A 22,421-nucleotide genomic window follows, 5' to 3' on the forward strand; every position below is an offset into this window, starting at 1 on the left:
CATTCTGGGGATCATTCTTGTGAACCTCCTCTGGACCCTTTCCCAGGCCAGTGCATCCTTCCTTGGATAAGGCCCAAAACTGCTCACAACATCAAAGTCCCAGGTACCAACCCATGCCGCATGTTAACCCACCTTATTCCGGATGCTCCTGGCATTGAAGAAGACACACTTTAAACCACCTTCCTGCCTGCCGGTACACTCCTGCAACTTTGAAACCTTACTCATGACCTCACTACTCTCAACCTCCTGTATACTGGAGCTACAATTCAGGTTCCCAAGCCCCTGCTGAACTAGTTTAAACCCTCCCGAAGAGCATTAGCAAATTTCCCCCCCCCCCAGGATATTGGTACCCCTCTGGTCCAGGTGTAGACCATCCCGTTTGTAGAGTCCCACCGACCCCAGAGTGAGCCCCAATTATTCAGAAATCTGAAACCCTCCCTCCTGCACCATCCCTGTAGCCACGTGTTCAACTGCTCTCTCTCCCTATTCCTCGTCTCGCTATCACGTGGCACGGGTAACAACCCAGAGATAATAACTCTGTTTGTCCTAGATCTAAGTTTCCACCCTAGCCCCCTGAATTTCTGCCTTACATCTCTATCCCTTTTCCTACCTATGTCGTTGGTACCTATGTGGACCACGACTTGGGGCTGCTCCCCCTCCCCCTTAAGGATCCCGAAAACACGATCCGAGACATCACGCACCCTGGCACCTGGAAGGCAACACACCAACCGCGAGTCTCTCTCGTTCCCACAGAATCTCCTATCTATCCCCCTAACTATGGAGTCTCCAATGACTAATGCTCTACTCCTCTCCCCCCTTCCCTTCTGAGCAACAGGGACAGACTCTGTGCCAGAGACCTGTACCCCATGGCTTACCCCTGGTAAGTCCCCCCCCCCCCCCACCCCCCCAACAGTATCCAAAGCGTTATACTTGTTACTAAGGGGAACGACCACAGGGGATCCCTGTACTGACTGCTTCCTCCCAGCCCCTCTCGCCGTCACCCATCTGTCTTTAGTCTTTGGAGTAACTACATCCCTGAAGCTTCTATCTATGACCACCTCTGTCTCCCGAATTATCCGAAGTTCATCCAGCTCCAGCTCCAGTTCCCTAAGGCGGTTTCTGAGGAGCTGGAGATGGGTGCACTTCCCACAGATGAAATCAGCAGGGACACTGACGGCGTCCCTCACCTCAAACATTCTGCAGGAGGAACATTTCACTACCTTCCCTGCCAACCCCTCTCGATTAAAAAAAGAAAGAGATTACCTGTTATTCACTCCCCTTCTCAGCAAGCACTCACTCAGCAACTTCTTCACCCCGCACGATAATACCTGAGGGAAAATAAAAGAAAAACTACTTACCAGTCACCAGCCAATCCCTTACCTGCAGTCTGTGGCGTCACGGTTCAACTTCTTTCTCCTTCTACCTGCCCTCGTACTTTCCTCTTGATCTTTACAGCGATTGTTTTTGTTTGGTTAGAGGAGGGGGTAGGGAGGGAAACACTGAAGAAGTGTTTCGGGTTTATGTGTCACTTAACAATAGCTCCTCCACAAACCACGTTCAAGTTAGCGTGAGCGCACGGACGTATGCAAATTTCCCCCGCAACAGCCGATCAGCAGCTCCGCTCTACTGCCCTCTGCTGGATGATTGTCTTCACTTGAACAGCTAGGGTCTCTTGCACAGGTACACCTTCAAGTTAGGGTGAGCACACGGACGTATGCAAATTTCCCCCACATGGTTCCTGCCATGGTTCTCTTCCTGAATTCTGTGTTGTCCCAGTTGGGAGCATACACGTTTACAAAGACCACTGGTAACCCTTCCAGGTCATCACTAACCATGATGTACTATCCCCCTTGGTCCCTAACCGTCCTCGTCATTTAAATGCTGTTCTCTGATTGTGCTGTATGGCCACCCCCCTAGCCCTCATCACGTAGCACGATTGGTAAGTCTGTCCCACCCAGCTCAGTCTTACCCGTAGTGGTTCTCCTCCTTGAGGTGGATCTCCTGGAGGAAGACTATGTCGGCTCTTAGAGTTTTCAGATGGATGAAGCCTTAAAATCTTTTCACTGGCTGTTGAGTCCCTGACGTTTCAGGTGACTATTCTAATGGGGGGTTTCTGCCCCCCCCCCCATAACACATCTTTAGCTAGCTCCACGCCTCAATCATCTTCGTACCCTCTTCAAGATGTCCTCTGCCAAGTTCCCCTCTAAGTCACTCACCACCCTGATTTGGAAATATAGTGCTGTTCCTTTGTTGTTGTTGGGACAAAATCGTGGAACTTTCTCCGTAACAGCACAGTGCGCATACCTACACCTGAAGGACTGCAGCGGTTCAAGAAGAAAACTCACCACCACCTTCTGAAGGGCAACTCGGGATGGGCAATAAATGCTGGCCTAACTAGCGACACCCACATCCCGTAAATGAATTTTTAATAAACCTTCTCTTCACCTGCGCAACACCCACTCCACCCACGTCAGCACTTCATTCCCCACTTTAGCATCTCCTCCCAGTCCATGGTCTCGCATAAATTCCCTGGCCTCCCTCCGGTGTGTCAATAAAAAACTCTTGATTCCGTTGTGTGACCCACACAATTCAACACCCCAAACTTCACCCCTTCCTTGCAGAGGGCAGCCTTGATCCGATTATAACCGGCCCGCAGCTTGGCCAACTCTGCACCCAGGTCCTGGTAGATTATCAGCACGTTTTCTTCTCAGGTGCATTTTTTCATTTGGTTTCGCCCACCTCAATATCTTCCCCTTATCGAGCAGGTGCACCACCATTGCTCTCGGCAGCTCCCCTGCCTTCGGCCTCCTCAGCGTCCTTTGCGCTGGATCACCTTGGGAGGGGGAACGTGCAAAGACCCCCCTCCCCCACCAGCTTCTCAAACATGCTCGCCACATACTTTGTGGCCTGCACTCCCTCCATCCCCTCAGTCAGCCCCCCGATCGAGATTCTGCATCCTGGAACAGTTCTCCAACTCCTCCACCTTCTCCCTCAACCTCTTATGGCTCGCTGCCATGAGTACCATATCCGCCTCCAGCGAGGCCAGTTGGTCCTTGTGCTGCACCACCGACTGCTCCACCATCTGGAGTGCCAGACCCTGCACCTCCAGTCCCTGCTCCACTCTCTAGATAGCCATCCTGAACAGCTCCACCACCTTAGCCAGGTCCTCTGAGGCCTCCTGCCCCTGCTGCTGGAACTTTGCATTCAAAAAGTCCACAAGTGTTCGGTAGACCAAAGCGGGCAACAATGCTCCAGCACCCTCTGCCATTTTTACCTGTGTTGCACCTCGAATAAACTTTTGCACAGCTGCTGCTCACCTACTTGTTACATTCCTCATCTGGTAAGACACAAACCGGCCCCTCGGATGCTTACTTCAATTCCTCACACCAGCTAACACACTCCTTAAATCGGGTGGAAAAGAATCAAGAAATTCCATCTCGAGTGGTAGCCATCAAATGTGTGACCACTCCATGGCCGCCACTTTAAGTTGAACTTCGCAAACAAAGATTTCAACCTCAAGCTTGCTATGAAGAATGGTGTGCTAAAACCATAATCTGAAACAAAGATTCTTTTTTGCTTTTGCTTTGTTTTGACCACTTTCCCTTTGTGTTTGCCTTGTGTGTGGAAGGAGGGGTAAGTTAAAGTGGTGAGTTAGGAATTAGTCAATAGTTAACCAGTTGTATTTGCTGTATAGTTCATTATAGTTCTTGTTATAAATAAACAATTATTGTCTTTAAACTTACAAACCTAGTGACTGTAATTATTGAGCAGCCGCCTACTGGCTCACCAGCTGAGAAAGCAGGCAGCCACGAGGGACACCGTGCAGGCGAGGGACGGGAATGACAGGTTAGTCACAGCGACCAATAATATCAGCGACTTCTGCAGCGGACGTAGACCTCCGAGACCCCAGAGAGGGACTCTAAGGTTAATTTGTTTCTTGATGGACTGGATATACCAGTTGTGGGGGACGAAAGGGAACCGAGACTGGAAGATCCATTTGGACGGGAAGAGGTCGTGGAGAGAATCAACTCCATGCAGTTCGGGAAGGCACCATGTCCAGATGGAATCCTGGTGGAGTTCCATAAAAAGTTCATGGCAGCACTAGCCCAGCACCTGCGGGAGATATTCGATGATTCGCTGTCCAGAGTGGTCCGGCCGCCCACGCTGGCACAGGCCTCGATATCTCTGATCCCAAAAAAAGACATATCTGACAGTGTGCAGGTCATACAGACCCATCTAATTCCTGAACACTGATGCCAAAGTCCTGCTGAAGGCCCTGGCGAGGCAACTGGAAAGGTGTGTGTCAGTGGTAGTGCCGGAAGATCAGACCGGGTTTGTCAAGAACAGACAGCTACGGGTGAACATGCTGCATATGTTTATGACCCCACTCAGCGAGGAGACACCAGAAGTGATCATCTCCCTAGATGCAGAGTAGGTCTTCGATAGAGTCGAATGGATAGATAGATAGAATTTACAGTGCTGAAGGAGGTCATTCGGCCCATCGAGTCTGCACCGGCCCTTGGAAAGAGCACCCCACCCAAGCCCGCACCTCCACTCCATCCCCGTAACCCAGTAACCCCACTTAACCTTTGCTGGACACTAAGGGCAATTTAAAATGGCCAATCCTCCTAACCCGCACATCTTTGGACTGTGGGAGGAAACCGGAGCACCCGGAGGAAACCACGCACACACGGGGAGAACATGCAGACTCCGCACAGACAGTGACCCAAGCCGGGAATCGAACCTGGGATCCTGGAGCTGTGAAGCAACTGTGCTGACCACTATGCTACAGTGCTACCCTGGAGGTACCTCATGGAGATACTGGAATGATTTGGGTAAGGACCAGGGTTCACCTGATGGATGAAACTACTGTACAGCATTCCCGTGGCGAGCGTATGGTCAAACGCTCTGAATACTTGCGGCTGCACGGAGGCACGAGGCAGGGATGCCCATTGTCCCTGCTGCTCTTCGTCCTGGCAATCGAGCCAATGGGTATCGCCCTCAGGTCGTCGAAGGGGTGGTAAGGCAGTAAAAGGGGAACAGAGAGTAGAGTCTCACTCTATGCAGATGACCTCCTCTATGGCTCAGCATGGAGGAATGATGAAATTCCCAAAGGAGTTCGGAGCCTTCCCAGGTTACAAACCTAACCTGAGCAAGAGCAAAATCTTCCCCGTGAACCCCCAGGGGGCTTGGGGTGCTGCTGTTCAAACTGGCCCAAACCAAGTTCTGATACCTGAGGATCCAGATAGCCCACGACTGGACACGGATCCATAAGTGAAACCTGTCGAGCCTAGTGGAATAGGTAAAGAGAGACTTGCAGAGGTGGACTCGCTCCTGCTGTCCTTGGCGGGAAGAGTGCAGACAATAAAAATGAATGTGCTGCCAAGATTCCTCGTCCTATTCAGTTCCCTCCCAATCTTCATCCCAAGGTCTTCTTCACCAAGGTAGATAAATTAATTATGGTGTTTGTGTGGGCAGGAAAACCCCCCAGGATCTTACAAAGAAGGAAGAATATGGTAGGGTTGGCTCTGCAAGGGTACGAGGTTGGGTGAAAAAGCCGGAGGCAGAATGGGTACAAATGAAGGAGACCTCCTGCATGGGGACAGCCCTCCAAGCATTGGCTAACACAGCAAGGGTATGAGGGTGGGTGAATTAGGGTGGATGAAATGAGTGCAAATGGAGGAGACTTCCTGTCTAGGGACATCACTCTGAGCACTGGCTACAACCCCACTGTTTGTGGAATGGTGGTGGCCATTCCAAGGACCTGGCACCATTTTAAACTTGGTGCAATGTTCTCTACGGCCCCATCTGCAAATACCATAAATTAATTCCTGCAACAATAGTTGTCTCCTTCAAAACATGGAGTCAGAACAAAGTGGACAGTAGGAGACCTGTATGTAGACAGTAGAGTAGCAACTCTGTGTTTTCTTACCTTTTCTTTTTTTTGTTATAAATACAAATGAAAATCAATAAAAATACTTGTTTTTAAATAAGACCAAAGATTTCAGGTATTTTCATAAGAATTATTGGTTAATTCCTATGTGTTGTGACTCCCGGACAGTAGGACCGGAATTGCGCACTTGCCCAGGGTGTTGTATCAACATCTGAATAGCTTTGCAGCAACTGTTGTCGTGTAGGGGAAAACAGCAGCCTATTTGATTACTGCAAGGCCCCAAAAGTAGCAATGCGATAGCTGAGCAGATAATCAATTTTTAGTGTTATTGATTGAGGGATAAATATTGACTTTGACTCCAGAAGAGCTGAAGAACTGACTAGCTGGTATCATTGTATCAGGCTGGGGATTTAAAATGTATTCATTGATTTCAAAAAGAAGTGAGTCAACTACTGGAAGTTTATGCACTGGAGAATATATTTTTACAAAATGGCCACTTATTAAAGTGGCATGTATAATGCATTTTTGGGAATGATTGTGCAAAAATGTTACATTGCTAATCGTTTATCTTGTTGGCACTGGATATCAGGTTTGTGCATTAATTGTTTTGCCTTTCTCTTTTCTTCCTTTTTGCCACTACTTGTTGAATCAGACACGCGAACATTGTCTCTACATGTTGGAGGAGGCACTAACTAAGATCAAACAACAGGGAGTTGCAAAACCAGAGTGGTAGGTGATATATGCAGCAGCCAATTACACACATGTTTATTTACCCACAACAGCTTCAGCTTATATTTATATAGCTCCTTTAATATAGTAAAAAATCCCAAGTCACTTTGCAGGAGTGTAACGAGACAAAAATTGATACTGAGTTAAAGATGACCAATAGCTTGATTGAAGAGTTAGATTTGAAGCAGCATTTTAAAGGAAGTGAGGCCGTTGGAGGGACTGGCTGAAGCAATTCCAGAGCTCTGGGTTGAGACGGCTAATGGCATGTCAATGGTAAAGACAAAGAAGTACACACAAAATTGTGTTCTTCGTTAAAAACTGATGTTTACATGGAAACCTTTCAAGATATTAGTTCTGTATGTCCATGAGGTTTTTAGTTTGTATATTGTGCCAGAGTGCTCTCTAGCTCTCACAAATGATTGATTACATGCCCTTGTGCTCCTCTCTCTAACAGGGCTAATCCTCACTCATGTGCCATAGAAATGGAATATGAAGCTTTCAAAATCACCAAGATGGCGAACTTATACAAAGCACTGGTGCTGAGAAAGGTGGGTAAACAAAATTATATATGGTTAGGGAACTACTGCATTTAATACAAAGTGGCTTCTTAAGTCTATTTACACAATTATGCATGGTTATCAGCAGCCAAGGAGAGGCAGCAGAATGAGGAGATTGGTAAGAATTCAGAATCTTGTAGAGTCGCAGAAGCATTACATTTAAAAGGCTACAACTAAGACACTTCGAATAAGAGACTATTTTAACTAGTGAGTGTGAAATGCAAAGAGTTATAACTGGAAACTCGAATGAAAATAAAGTATACAGCACTGAATTTTAACTATGTAATTATTTTATGGGCGACACGGTAGCATCGTGGTTAGCACTGCTGCTTCAGAGCTCCAGGGTCCTGAGTTCGATTCCCGGCTTGGCTCACAGTCTGTGCGGAGTTTGCATGTTCTCCCGTGTCTGCGTGGGTTTCCTCTGAGGTGCTTCGGTTTCCTCCCACAAGACCGGAAAGACGTGTTTGTTAGGTAATTTAGACATTCTGAATTCTCCCTCTGTGTACCCAATAGGCGCCAGAATGTGGCGACTAGGGGGTTTTCACAGTAACTTCATTGCAGTGTTAATGTAAGCCTACTTGTGACAATAAAGATTATTATTAATAAATGTTGGGTATGACAATGTTAAAATGAGAACAATTATGCTCCGTGCACCATTGATCTGGAGCAGGCTCGATTACTGCATTGTGTCATGATTGTTATGGGCCAGGGTTTAACAACTCCAAAGTGTATTATGGAGTTCAGCTGACCTGTAACTTTTTAATGTTGAATTTGGCTAGGTTCAGCACAAGCGCCCAACCCTTCAGATGTTATTCAACAACAGTCTTCCTAGACATTTTAATCAAAATGAGCTTTATTCTAAGAATTTTAGTTAACATTTGTATAAAGACACACAAAAAGATTTTTTATCAATTACAAACATAAAGACCCCACACAGCTACAGTAATCTATGTATAACACTTAATGAATTCCCCCCTTAACTGTTCCAATTCAAAAACAAAATCCCATAAACCAAAAAATCCTTTTTTAAGGACATGGCCCAGCACTCCGCATTCTCACTTGAATAAGACTAGATTTTCCTGAAATTTTGACCCTGTCTCATCAGGTTTAAACCCTTCCGGAAAGCATACTATATCTTTTAAGTTACTAAAACAACAAGTAGTTATAATCAATGGGTTTTTCCTTGGACCAACTCTTTAAAATGAAAATAGAGAGACAGGCCAAAACACTTCTCTGTCTGTGTCCACAGCAGCCAAATGTGAAAGCTAAAGCAAAACTCACAGCCACAGCTCAGCTCCACCCATAAAAATGACATCACTGAAGCCATGTGATAAGACAAAAACCTTTCTTAAAGAGATACTCACAAGACTTGATGTAACAGCAAAGCTTAATTTATATGCACTGGTTTTAAAGAGAAGATGATGCTCTCATTGTTTACCTTGTACCATTAACTGTTAGCAAGAGTCGGGTAAGGCAAGATTATTTAGCAAATGGGAATGTTTGCTCTCATATTTTTTCAGAGCAGTAGAGTTAATAATAAACACAATGCCAAATGCTTGGTAATATGACACTTTACCCAAATTTGTGCGAATGAAATTGTTACAGTTATGAGGTTTATAATATAATTTGAGACAACTTTAAATGTAGGATAAATGAAGAGGTCATGCGACCTGTTTTGAAGTCTGTCTGACACAAACCCTGGGTGGTTTGATTGTTAACGATCAAAGGAAGGTTAAGATTGTTTTACTGAGAAGAAGGTGTAAGGCATTTATGCTTGGAGCCAATGGCATTAGTGTCTGAGTTTGCAATGAGTAGACCTTTGACTCTCCCAAAGTCCCAGAAAGATGATGTTGATATTAAGTTGGAAACTGTTGTGTTCAGGGATTTGGGATCAAGGATAGCTAATTAGCATTTCTGCCTAGATGCAAGTTTAATGTATTTCACCTTGCCATGGGAAAGAGGGCAGAGGATGGCAATTTTGAGATCGAGAGGACAGCACGGTGGTGCAGTGGGTAGCACACCAGCCTCACAGCGCCGAGGTCCCAGGTTCAATCCCGGCTCTGGGTCACTATCTGTGTGGTTTGCACATTCTCCCCATGTTTGCGTGGGTTTCGCCCCCACAACCCAAAAGATGTGCAGGGTAGGTGGATTGGCCACGCTGAATTGACCCTTAATTTGAAAAATGAATTGGGTACTCTAAATTTATAAAAAATAAATACATTTTTGAGATTGAGTTACAGGCTTCGCTACAAATCATAGGAACATATGAATTAGGAGCAGCAGTAGGCAATTCAGCCCTTCGAGCTTACTCCGCCATTCAATCAGATCATGGCTGATCTCTTCCTGGTCTCAAAGCCACCTCCCTACCTGTTCCCTACCCAATTTATATTAATCAGAAATATATCTATCTCCCTCTTGAAACTATTTAATGATTCGGACTCCACTGCACTCTGGGGTAGCATGCTCCAGAAATTCCCCTCTGCGAAAGGTAGTGCCTCCTCATCTCAGTTTTAAATCTACCGCCTCTCCCTCCCCAATGAATACCACCAGACAGACAGGGGCTCTGTGTGGTCAGCAGAGATAAAATGTTGCTTTACTCTGTGTGTTACCTTCACCGGATGATGGGAGGGAAACTGTCTCTGTTTGAAAAGAAAGCAGTCCTCGAAGGATTCCGGAAAATTTATCTTGGCATGGTAGCAAGAAGAACGCTTTGAATGGGCTTTACGGTTGCCAGTGGATTTAAGGAACTTTCCAATAACAGAGGGAGTGTGGCCAGCGTCCGCACAAATAACATCAGCTCAGAATACTTTCCTCTCCACCATGGGACTAGGCAGGGATGTCCTATGTCCCCCCTGCTGTTTGCACTCGCGATTGAGCGATTGACCATCGCATTAAGAAATTCGGGGGTATGGAAAGGGATAGTGCGGAGGGGGATAGAGCCGATGACTTGTTATTATTCGTGTCAGAACTAAGTGTGTCAATAGGGGGAATACTGGAGCTGTTTCAGGTGTTTGGGTCTTTCTCCGGGAACAAATTAAATCTAGACAAGAGTGAATATTTTGTGGTGTCTCGGCCAGGGGTGGGGGCAGATGTGGGGGGGCTGTCCATTCCGTAAGGCAGGGACTCACTTTAGATACCTGGGATTGCAGGTTTCCCGAGATTGGGGGGGCGTCCGTAGGTCCAACATTTCTAGTTTGGTGGGGAGGGTGAAAGCTGATCTGGCAAGGTGGGATGGTCTCCCTCTGTCACTGGCGGGTTGGGTATAGGCGGTTAAAATGAACATGCTGCTGCAATTCCTGTTTATTTTTCAATGCCTGCTGATTTTCCTGCCAAAGGCATTTTTTAGAGAGATTACCTCGTTCATATGGGGAGGGAGGGTGGCCAAAATGAAAAAGGTGCTACTACAGAGAGGAAGGCAGGCAGGGGGTTTGGGTCTTCCGAACCTGATGGGCAGGATTCTCCAATCCCGCGGCAGAGTGTTCACACCGTTGTAAACGCCGTCGTAAAATCCCACGTCTAATTCTGGTCCCTACAGGGGGCCTGCACAGCGCTGGAGCGGTTCGTCCAGCTCCAGATCCGGGGTGAACTGGGCGCCACGGGATCCGCGCATGCGCAGTAGCGCCGGCACCAACGAGGACATGCGCAGTGGCCTCCTTCAACGCGCTGGCCCCAACGCAACATGGCGCAGGGCTACAGGGGCCGGCGTGTAGGAAAGGAGGCCCCAGCCACAGAGTCCGTAGGTCCTGACCCGCCAATCGGTGGGTCCCGATCGCGGGTCAGGCCACAACGGAGGCCCTCTTCTCCCCCCCCCCCCCCCCCCCACAGGCTGCCACCCGACCCTTACACGCTGAGGTCCCGCCGGCCCAGAGCAGGTTAGAACGGCGCCGGCGGGACTCAGCTCCTTTCCTTGGCCCATCCGGGACGGAGAATCAGCGGGCCGGCCGCATAGAGCGGCCCGCGACCGTCGGCCGCGCCAACCATGCCGGCGCCAATGGCACTGAGTCTCCGCACTGTGGAGAATCGCGTGCCGGCGTCGGGGCACATTCGCGGGGATTCTCCGGCCCGGCGCGGTGCTGGGATAATCCCGCCCGATGTATTATTACTGGGCGGCGAATGTGGAGAAAATACGGAGCTGGGTCAGAGGGGTTGACTCCCAATGGGTCAGAATGGAGGAGAATTTGGGTAGGGGGTCGGGATTGAAGGCGCTGCGACAGTGCCGCTCCCGACGGTCCCGGGGAGATACTCACTGAGTCCGGTAGTAATAGCTTTGTTGAGAATTTGGAGGCAGTTTCAACAGCACTTCGGGTTGGGGGCAGGGTCCAGGGAATCGCCGATTCGGGGGAACCATAGATTTGAGCCATGGAAGTGGGATGGGAAATTTTCGGAGATGGATGGAGAAAGGAATTAGGACACTAAAAGATTTATTTCTTGGGGGTCGTTTTGCGGGATTGAAGGAGCTGGGAGCGAAGTATGGGCTAGAGCAGGGGAAATATTTAGATACATGCAGGTTCGAGACTTTGCCAGGAAGGAGATACAGAGCATCCCAGTAGAGCCGGCTTCCACATTGCTCGAGGAGGTGCTGATGACAGGGGGACTGGAGAAGGGAGTAGTATTGGTGGTTTATGGGACTATTTTGGAGGAGAATGCGCCGCTGGAAGGGATCAAGACAAAGTGGGAGGAAGAGTTGGGAGAGGGTATGGAGGAGGGGTTCTGGTGTGAGGTGCTCCGGAGGGTGAACGCCTCCACCTCGCGTGCGAGGTTGGGGCTGATACAGCTGAAGATGGTGTATAGAGCGCACCGTACAAGGGCGAGGATGTGACGGCTCTTTGAGGGGGTAGAAGATGTGTGTGAATGTTGCGGGGGAGGCCCCGCAAACCACGTTCATATGTTTTGGTCCTGTCCAAAGCTGGAGGATTACTGGAAGGAGGTGTTTAGGGTAATCTCTAAAGTGGTGCACGTGAAACTGGACCCGGGCCCTCGGGAGGCCATACTCGGGGTGTCGGACCAGCCGGGGTTGGAAGCGGGCGCGGAGGCAGATATTGTAGCCTTTGCCTCATTGATCGTCCGAAGGCAGATCCTGTTAGGGCGGAGATCAAACTCTCCACCCTGTACCCTGGCGTAGTGGGGGACCTGCTGGAATACGTAACGTTTGAAAAGGTCAAATTTGAACTGAGGGGAAGGATGGAGGGGTACTACAATTCATGGGTGTTATTCATTATGCACTTTCGAGAATTGGATCACATCGACATTAGGGGGGTTGGGGGGCTGTGGGTGTTAATGGTGACTATGGGTGATTCCTGATTCCTTTTTGTCATTTTATGTTAACATGCGGGCCAATGTCTGGGGTTTGGTGGGAGGATGGGATCGTTGTTATTGATATGGGGATTGACATTACATTCATGACTGATTATTTTTTATTGTTGGGTGTAAATGTGGGAGAAAATGTGAAAAAGGAGGAGAATAAAAAAATATTTTGAAAAAAACTGAGGGAAGTGCCTGTAGGTGGTTACTCAAAGTGATGAAGCAGGGATGCAGAAACCCATTGGTAGCTGGGAGGAACGGCGAATTGTTTGCGAAAAGGACTGTACTTCTGCAGGGAATGATGTGTGATAAATATAAAAGCAGAATGTTCCACTGTGTAGATAAAATATAAGTTGCCTACAGAAAGAAAATTGCATTTGGACAAAAGTGCTTTTAGTCATTTTAAAACATGGAAGCTTGTCATGACATTCTTTCAGCTAGTAACTGGAAGTTTGACTTTCATTTAAAAACTTATCAATCTCTATGGTTACAAATGCATCTCATTGTACATTGTCTTTCATTGAGTACACTTCTACTGGCTTCTTAATCAATTTTTTTTTTTACAGTTTAATGCCAGTTATTTGAATTTGTCATCAAAGCCAAGAATGCCTGAAAACTTGGTCTAGTATCAGTGGGAATTGTTTGGATTTGTGAAGAGTAGATCAGCTCTGACTAAAGTATTTTAATTATTTGAGGAGTTTATTAAGGTAGATAGGGTAGCGCATGGATCTTGTCTATATGGATATCCAGGAGGCGTTTCACACAACGATTAATAGCAAAATATGAGAGCATTTGGAATTAGAAGTAAACTGCTGGATCTGGTCCTAGGAAATGAGGCAGGGCAGGTGGCGAACGTCAGAGTGGGGAAGTAGTGATCATAATATAATATGATTCAATATTAAGTTGGAAAAGGATAAAAATCAGTCAAGGATTAAGATCCCAGACTGGAAATTTGTCTAAAAGTTGAGCAGATTGATTGGAAACGCATTTCGGTAGTTAAAACAGTGGATGAAAAATGGGAGACTTTCAAAGGCGAGATGAATAGGGTGCAAGATAGGTACGGACCAATAGAATCATAGAATTTACAGTGCAGAAGGAGGCCATTCGGCCCATCGAGTCTGCACCAGCTCCTGGAAAGAGCACCCCACCCAAGCCCACACCTCCACCCCATCCCCATGACCCAGTAACCCCACCCAACACTGAGGACAATTTTGGACACTAAGGACAATTTAGCATGGCCAAATCCACCTAACCTGCACATCTTTGGACTGTGGGAGGAAACCGGAGCATCCAGAGGAAACGCATGCACACACGGAGAACGTGCAGACTCTGCACAGACAGTGACCCAAGCCGGGAATCGAACCTGGTGCCTGGAGCTGTGAAGCAATTGTGCTAACCACTCTGCTACCGTGCTGCCCATGAGGGATAAATACTGGGTATCCAAAGTTGGAGTACGTTGGATGACTAAGGATATTGATGATAAAATAAGGAAGAAAAAAGAGGTATATGATGCATGCCGGAATAATATTAGCAGTGGAAATCAGGAAGAGCATCTCAAATGCAGGAGAGAGGCTAATGAATAACAAAGGCTAAGAGGAAGCATGAGGAAAGGATTGCAGGCTGTACTAAAACAAATGGCAAAATGGTCTTCAAGCATATGTTCTTCAAGGTAAAAGATTGAAATGTTCTTCAAGGTAAAAGATTAATGAGGGATAGAGGTGGGGCCCATAAGAGACAAATAGGGTAAACTGGTCACTGCAGCAGAGGGTATGCCAGTGGTACTAAATGAGCACTGCTTCTGTCTTTACCAAATTAGAAATAGTAACAATGGCCCAGTGGAAAATGTGGGTGTTGAGCCACTGAGCAGTATAGTGATAGATAAAGAAAAGGTGCTCATAGATTTAAAAGAAAAGGCTGGCAGCATCCCACGTAGAGAAGTCGACAGGTCTGGATGGGATGCATCCTTGATTAACATAAGAACGTAAGAACTAGGAGCAGGAGTAGGCCATCTGGCCCTTCGAGCCTGCTCCTCCATTCAATAAGATCATGGCTGATCTTTTTGTGGACTCAGCTCCACTTACCCACCTGCTCACCATAACCTTTTATTCCTTTGCAGTTCAAGAATCTATCTATCTTTGCCTTAAAAACGTTTAACGAGGCAGCCTCAACTGCTTCACTGGACAAGGAATTCCACAGATTCACGACCCTTTGGGTGAAGAAGTTCCTCCTCAACTCAGCCGTAAATCTGCTCCCCCTTATTTTGAGGCTAAGTGTCAAAGAAATGGCTGAGCAATTGAATACATACTTGGTTCTGTCTTCACAAAAGAGGACACAAATCAGATACCAGAAAGGCTGGAGAACATAAAATAGTACAGCACAAGACAAGCCCTTTGGCCCACGATGTTGTGCCAACCATTTATCCTAATCTAAGATGAACCCAACCTACACCCCTTCAATTTACTGCTGTCCATGTACCTGTTCAAGAGACGCTTAAATGTCCCTAATGTCTCAGACTCCACCACCTCTGCTGGCAGTGCATTCCACGCATCCACCACTCTGTGTAAAGAACCTACTTCTGACATCTCCCCTTTACCTTCCTCCGATCACCTTAAAACTATGTCCCATCGTGACAGCCATTACCGCCCTGGGGAAAAGTCTCTGGCGATCCACTCTATTCATGCCTCTCATCACCTTGTACACCTCTATCAAGTCACCTCTCTTCCTTCTTCGCTCCAGTGAGAGAAGCCCTAGCTCCCTCAACCTTTCTTCATAAGACATGCCCTCCAGTCCAGGCAGCTTCCTGGTCAATCTCCTCTGTACCCTCTCCAAAGCATCCACATTCTTCCTGTAATGAGGCGACCAGAACTGGACACAATATTCCAAGCATGGTCTAACCAGGGTTTTATAAAGCTGCAGCAAAACCTCGCTGCTCTTAAACTCAATCTCCCTGTTAATGAAAGCCAACACATAATACGCCTTCTTAACAACCCTATCAACCTGGGTGACAACTTTGAGGGATCTATGTATATGGACCCCAAGATCCCTCTGTTCCTCCACACTTCCAAGAATCCTGCCTTTAACCCTGTATTCAGCATTCAAATTCGACCTTCCAAAATGAATCACTTCACATTTATCAAGGTTGAACTCCATCTGCCACTTCTCAGCCCAGCTCTGCATCCTGTCAATGTCCTGTTGCAACCTGCAACAGCCCTCAACACTATCTATAACTCCACCAACCTTCGTGTCATCGGCAAACTTACTAACCCATCCTTCCACTTCCTCATCCAAGTCATTTATAAAAAACACAAAGAGCAGAGGTTCCAGAACAGATCCCTGCGGGACACCACTGATCATCGACCTCCAGGCGGAATACTTTCCATCCACTACCATTCGCTGTCTCCTTTTGACCAGCCAATTCTGTATCCAGACAGCCAAATTTCCCTGTATCCCATGCCACCCAAACTTTCTGAATGAGCCTACCATAGGGAAATTTATCAAATGCCTTACTGAAATCCATATACACCACATCCACTGTCCGACCTTCATCAATGTGACGTCAAATAATTCAATAAGGCTTGTGAGGCATGACCTGCCCCTCACAAAGCCATGCTGACTGTCTTTAATCAAACTATGTTTTTCTAAATAATCATAAATCCTATCTCTCAGAATCTTTTCCAATATTTTGCTCACCACAGACGTAAGATTGATGGGTCTGTAATTACCAGGGATTTCCCTATTCCCTTTCTTGAACAGGGGAACAACATTCATCTCCCTCCAATCATCCGGTATTACTCCAGTGGAGAGTGAGGACGCAAAGATCATCGCCAATGGCGCAGCAATCTCTTCCCTCGCTTCCCGTAGTAACCTTGGGTATATCCCATCAGGCCTAGGGGACTTATCTATCTTGATCCTTTTCAAAATTTCCAGCTTAATATCAACCTATTTGAGTATATTGTTCACACTGTTCCTATGAGCAACAAGGTCCCACTCTCTAGTGAATACTGAAGCAAAATATTCATTTAGGGCCTTTCCCATCACCTCAGACTCTAGGCACAAGTTCCCTCCACTATCCCTGATCAGCCTTACTCTCACTCTGATCATCCTCTTATTTCTCACACAAGCCTTGGGGTTTTTTCCTAATCCTTCCCGCCAGGGCTTTTTTATGCCCCCTTTCATAGAATTTACAGTGCAGAAGGAGGCCATTCGGCCCATCGAGTCTGCATCGGCTCCTGGAAAGAGCACCATACCCAAGGTCAACACCTCCACCCTATCCCCATAACCCAGTAACCCCACCCAACACTAAGGCCAATTTTGAACACTAAGGGCAATTTATCATGGCCAATCCACCTAACCCGCACATCTTTGGACTGTGGGAGGAAACCGGAGCACCCGGAGGAAACCCACGCACACACGGGGAGGATGTGCAGACTCCGCACAGACAGTGACCCAAGCCGGAATCGAACCTGGGACCCTGGAGCTGTGAAGCAATTGTGCTATCCACAAGGCTACCGTGTTGCCCCTTCTTTTAATATGCTACCGTGCATCTCTCAACCAACATCAATTTAAAATCATTCAAATGAACTGATCATGGTCACTTGGCTGCTTGTGGGATCTTGCTCTGCACAAACGGAATGCGGTGTCTCCTACGCTTGAACATAGCACATACAGTGCCGAAGGCGGCCATTTGGCCCATCGAGTCTGCACCGACCCACTTAAGCCCTCACTTCCACCCTATCCCCATAACCCAATAACCCCTCCTAACCTTTTTGGTCACTAAGGGCAATTTATCATGGCCAATCCACCTAACCTACACGCTAAGTCCATTTTTGAGTTCCTTCCTGGCTAGAATGAAACGTTTAGTGAGAGGGAAGAACTGAGGGAGATCAACATTAGTAGAGAAATGGTGCTGAGGAAATTGATGGGATTGAAGGCGGATAAATCCCCAGGGCCTGAGAATCTGCATCCCAGAGTGCTTAAGGAGGTGACTCTGGAAATAGTGGATGCATTGTTGGTCATCTTCCAGGATTCTATAGACACTGGAAGTGTCCCTGCAGATTGGAGGGTAGCTCACGTCACTCCGATATTCAAAAAGGGAGGTGGAGAGAAAGCAGAGAATTATAGACCAGTAAGCCTAACATCGGTCGTGGGGAGAATTCTTAAAGCCATTATCAAGGACTTTCTAGTGGAACATTTGGAAAGCAGTGGTATTTTTTTTAAAAAAAATATTCTACTGAAGCATTTGTAATTTTCACAATTTAACATATTGTCATTTCTAAAACAACCGGGCGGGTCGACGCACAAAATGCCCCCTAAAATAACAACACACAATAAACCACGTACCCCACTTCTCCCACCCTGTCATAATATACACCAGTATATCATGGTGCAGACACACACACACACACACACTGATGGATATGTAGTGGGACCAATCAGCATACACAACACCGCAGCCAATCACCAGTGAGAGCACACAACTATAAAGACAGGGGACAGGAGAGTTCCCGCTCATTCTAGTAGCAGCCAGCTCGGAGCACAGAGCTCACAGCCTGCAACACAGACATTCACCACGTGCTGAGTGCATCACCTGGTTAGGACTAGGCAAGGGTCAACAGTTAAAGCTGGTATTGCATTTACCCACAGCTCAAGTATGTTAATATAGTTAACCTTATAATAAAATTGAGTTGCACCACTTCAAGTGTTGGTGACCTGTTTGTGATCCAGAACACCCAACATGTCACACCCTATCCCCAATTACCCGTATACTAAATTCCCTGCCTCTTATTTCCCCCCCCCCCCCTTTTCCCTTTCCCTCCTTACTGCTGACGTTCAGTTTTTGTTAAAGAAATTGATGAACGGCTGCCAACTCCGGGCGAATCCCTGTATTGATCCTCTTAAAGCAAACTTGATTTTCTCCAGACTGAGAAACTCGACCATATCGCTGATCCACACTCCTGATTTCGGGGGCTCCGATTCCCTCCATCTCGGCAAGATCCGTCTCCGGGCCACCAGGGAGGAGAAGGCCAGAATATCGGCCTCCCCCCCCCCCCCCCCCCCCCCGTTGTCCCCGGATCTTCCGACACCCCAAATATTGCCAATTCTGGATTCGGAGTTACCCTACCTTCCAGGACTTCTGACATAACATCCGCAGATCCCTGTCAGAATTCCCTCCATTTCGGACATGCCCAAAACATATGAACATGGTTGGCCGGGCGACCCTCACACCGCCCACATCTGTCCTCCACCTCCTCGAAGAACTACTCATTCGGGCTACCGTTATGTGAGCCTTGTGGACTACCTTGAACTGAATCAAGCTCAGTCTAGCACAGGACGAGGATGCATTTACCCTTTTCAAGGCTTTTTCCCACAGTTCAGTTTCCAGCTCCCCTCCCACCTCGTCTTCCCACTTCCTCTTCACCTCTCTGATAGGGGCCCCTTCCTACTCTAAAAATTCCCTGTATATGCCTGAAACCTTCCCACCTCCAACCCCTGTTTTTGACAGCACTTTATCCTGTAGTCCCCTCAGGGGGAGGCGAGGAAAGCTTGTCTCCGTACAAAGTCCTGCGAAGGGACCGAAACCCGTTCCCTCCCGGAAAGTCAAACTCCTCCTCTAATGTCTCCAAGGTCGGGAAGCCCTCCTGGATGAATAGATCCCCAAACCTCTCAATCCTTGCCCGGTGCCATACCTTAAAGCCCCCATCCAGCCCCCCCCCCGGACAAACCGGTGATTGTCACAGATCGGTGACCACACTGGCGGGCATCCCCTCCAGTCTCCATTGCCCCCACACCCTCAGGGCTGCCACCACCACAGGACATGTGGAGTACCGTGCCAGTGGGAACGGCAGGGGTGCCGTCAGTAAAGCCTCCAGACTCATACTTTTGCAGGATGCTGCCTCCATCCAAACCCAGACCGACCTCTCCCCCACTACCCACTTCCTGACCATCGATATGTTGGCAGCCCAGTAATAGTTAATAAAGCTCGGGAGAGCCAATCCCCCTTCCCGCGGGCGCGTTCCAGGAGTACCCTCTTTACTCGCGGGGTTTTAGCCCCCCATTTAAACCTCGATGTCGCCACATTAATACTTCTGAAAAAAGCCTTTGGAACAAAAATCGGGAGACACTGAAAATAGAAAAGCAGTCTCGGAAGGACAGTCATCTACAACGTCTGAACCCTCCCCGCCAGCGTCAGTGGGAGCATGTCCGATCTACGGAAATCCCTTCTCATTTGATCCACTGCTATGCCCATATTTTACTTGTGAAGCTGCCCCCAATCCTTGGCCACTTGAATTCCCAGATACCTAAAACTTTTCCCAACCACTTTAAAAGGTAGCTCCTTCAGCCTCCTTTCCTGTCCCCGTGCCTGAAACACGAACATCTCGCTTTTTCCCATGTTTATCTTGTAGCCTGAAAATCGCCCAATTCTCCTAATACCTCCATGATTTCGGTCATGCCCCCACTGGGTCCATGATATAAACCAGCAAATCGCCTGCATAGAGAGAGACCCTGTGCTCCACCCCGCCCCCCTCTCACTATTCCCCTCCAGGTATTCGCTGCTCTCAGAGCCATTGCTAAGAGGTCTATAGCCAAGGCAAACAGTAATGGGGAGAGCGGACATCCCTGCCTTGTCTACCGACAAAGACTAAAGTATTCTGACCGAACTCGGTTAGTTCTTACATTTGCCACTGGGGCCTGGTACAGTAGTGGCCCACTCCACAAATCCCTACCCAAACCTGCCTAAAATATCCCATAGATACTTCCACTCCACTCGGTCGAAAGCCTTCTCCGCGTCCATGGCAACTACCACCTCAGCCTCGCACCCCTCCGCTGGCATCATAATTACATTAAGAAGCCGTCTAATGTTGTATGTCAAGTGCCTGCCCTTTACAAATCCCGTCTGATCGTCCCCAATTATCTCCGGGACACAATCCTCTATTCTAGTGGCCAGGATCTTTGCCAATAATTTGGCATCTACATTCAAGAGGGAGATTAGCCTGTGCGATCCACGGCTCTCCGGATCCTTTTCCCGCTTCAGGATGAGAGAAATTGATGCCTGTGATAACGTTGGGGGGAGTACTCCCAGCTCCTTGGATTCGGTGAAAGCCTTAACCAGGAGCGGACCCAGTAACCCAGAGAACAACTTATAAAATTCCACTCAAACCCATCAGGTCCTGGGGCTTTACCCAATTGCATCGCCCCCAGTCCATCTATCACCTCCCCAAGCCCAATCGGGCCCACCAGGGCCTCCACCAACTCCTCATTTACCTTCGGGAACTCTAGGCTCCCCAAGAATTGATTCATGCCCTTCTCCCCATCCGGGGGTTCCGACTCGTATAGCTGGCGATAAAATTCCTGGAACACTTCATTCACCACCCCCGGGTCCGTCACTGTCTTCCCCCTCAAATCCTTTATTTTCCCTATTTCTCTCGCCGCCTCCTGTTTCCTCAGCTGATGTGCCAGCATCCTGCTAACTTTCTCCACATGTTCATATATTGCCCCTTTTACCCTCCTCAGCTGACCCTCCGCCTTTCCTGTGGAAAGGAGCCCAAACTCCATTTGAAGTCTCTGACGCTCCTTCAGGAGCTCCTCATTTGGAGACTCCGAATATCTCCTGTCCACCTGTAAGATTTCTCCTGCCAACCTGTCCAGCTCCAACCGCTCAGTTTTATCCATGTGGGCTCGAATCAAAATAGATTCCTCTCTAACGACCGCTTTCACTGCTTCCCAGACTACCCCAGCTGTAGTCTCTCACGTGTCATTGATCTTTATGTACCCCCGAATGGCCTCTCTCACTCGCTTACAGATCTCCTCATCCACTAACAGCCCTGTATCTAGTCTCCACTGTGGGTGCTGGGACATTCCCTTGTCTGCCCGTAGGTCTCGCCAGTGTGGTGCATGATCTGAGACCACAATTGCTGAGTACTCAGTGTCCTCAACCCCTGCTAACAGTGTTTTATCTAGCACAAAGGAATCTATCCTGGAGTACGCCTTATGTACATGGGAGTAGAATGAATATTCCCTGCTCCTTGGTCTCAAATCTCCACAGATCCAGCCCTCCCATGCGCTCCATGAACCCCCGCAGTTCTTTTGCCGTTGCTGATAGCTTCCCCGACCTAGCACTCGACCGGTCCAGCCTCGGGTCCAGGACCGTATTAAAGTCACTCCCCATGATCAGCCTTTGCGAGTCAAGGTCTGGGATCTTCCCCAGCACCTTCCTGATAAACGCAACATCATCCCAGTTTGGGGCATATATATTCACCAACACCACTGCCATTCCCTCTAGCTTCCCGCTAGCCATAATAAATCTGCCTCCCGGGTCTCCTCTATCCTCCCCACCTCGATTGTCACCCTTTTATTAATCAGGATAGCCACCCCCCTTGTTTTAAAGTCCAGTCCTGAGTGAAACACTTGCCCGACCCATCCCTTCTTTAATCTAATTTGGTCTCCCAGCTTCAAGTGTGTCTCCTGTAACATAGCCACGTCCGCTTTTTGGCTCGGGTGCGAACACACAAGCTCTCTTAACCGGCCCACGGTTAAGTTCAGTCCACGAACATTCCATGTAACTAGTCTGGTCGGAGGGGGGAGGGGGGGGGGGGGGTGCCCTTTCCTAGGCCACACTCCTAGCCCGTGTTCCACACCTCGCTTGATCCGCCCCTCGGTGGCGACTGCCATCTGCTCTCCATCTCCAGTCTCCTAACTGTCCCTTACCTGTCAGCAGTAACCCCCCTCCCCCCGCACTTCGTCTTTCCTCAGCACTCCCCCCCCCCCCCCCCCCCCCCCCCCCACTTTGCTCCTGCGAACCAGCTACCCAACTAGTTCAGCATCTCCCACCCTCTGGCGTCAAAAAGCCTGCCGACTGACAGATTCTATCATACCTAGTAATAAAACAAGCACTCAATACAGTAACAACAATCCCAAAAAGCAAACATGCCCTCCCTCAACGC

General features: G+C 48.1%; 1 protein-coding gene across 9 annotated transcripts in view; it reads left to right on the forward strand.

Annotated features, from left to right (window-relative positions):
• The window catches only part of recql5 (RecQ helicase-like 5), a 270,455-nt gene that overhangs the window by 188,489 nt on the left and 59,545 nt on the right, over positions 1 to 22,421 (forward strand). For 4 of the 9 annotated variants that reach the window (XR_011936154.1, XM_072482940.1, XM_072482939.1 and 1 more), the window contains 2 exons: positions 6,534 to 6,622; positions 7,077 to 7,170. Coding sequence is in view for 4 of the 9 variants with exons in the window: in XM_072482940.1 (XP_072339041.1) it covers positions 6,534 to 6,622; positions 7,077 to 7,170 (183 nt within the window). In the remaining 5 variants the exon portion in view is untranslated. Of the gene's footprint in view, positions 1 to 6,533; positions 6,623 to 7,076; positions 7,171 to 22,421 lie in introns of those variants that run through there. The other 5 variants (XR_011936157.1, XR_011936155.1, XM_072482938.1 and 2 more) reach the window with 2 other exon arrangements.

This window comes from Scyliorhinus torazame, chromosome 18 (assembly GCF_047496885.1).
Source record: "Scyliorhinus torazame isolate Kashiwa2021f chromosome 18, sScyTor2.1, whole genome shotgun sequence".
NCBI lineage: Eukaryota > Metazoa > Chordata > Chondrichthyes > Carcharhiniformes > Scyliorhinidae > Scyliorhinus > Scyliorhinus torazame.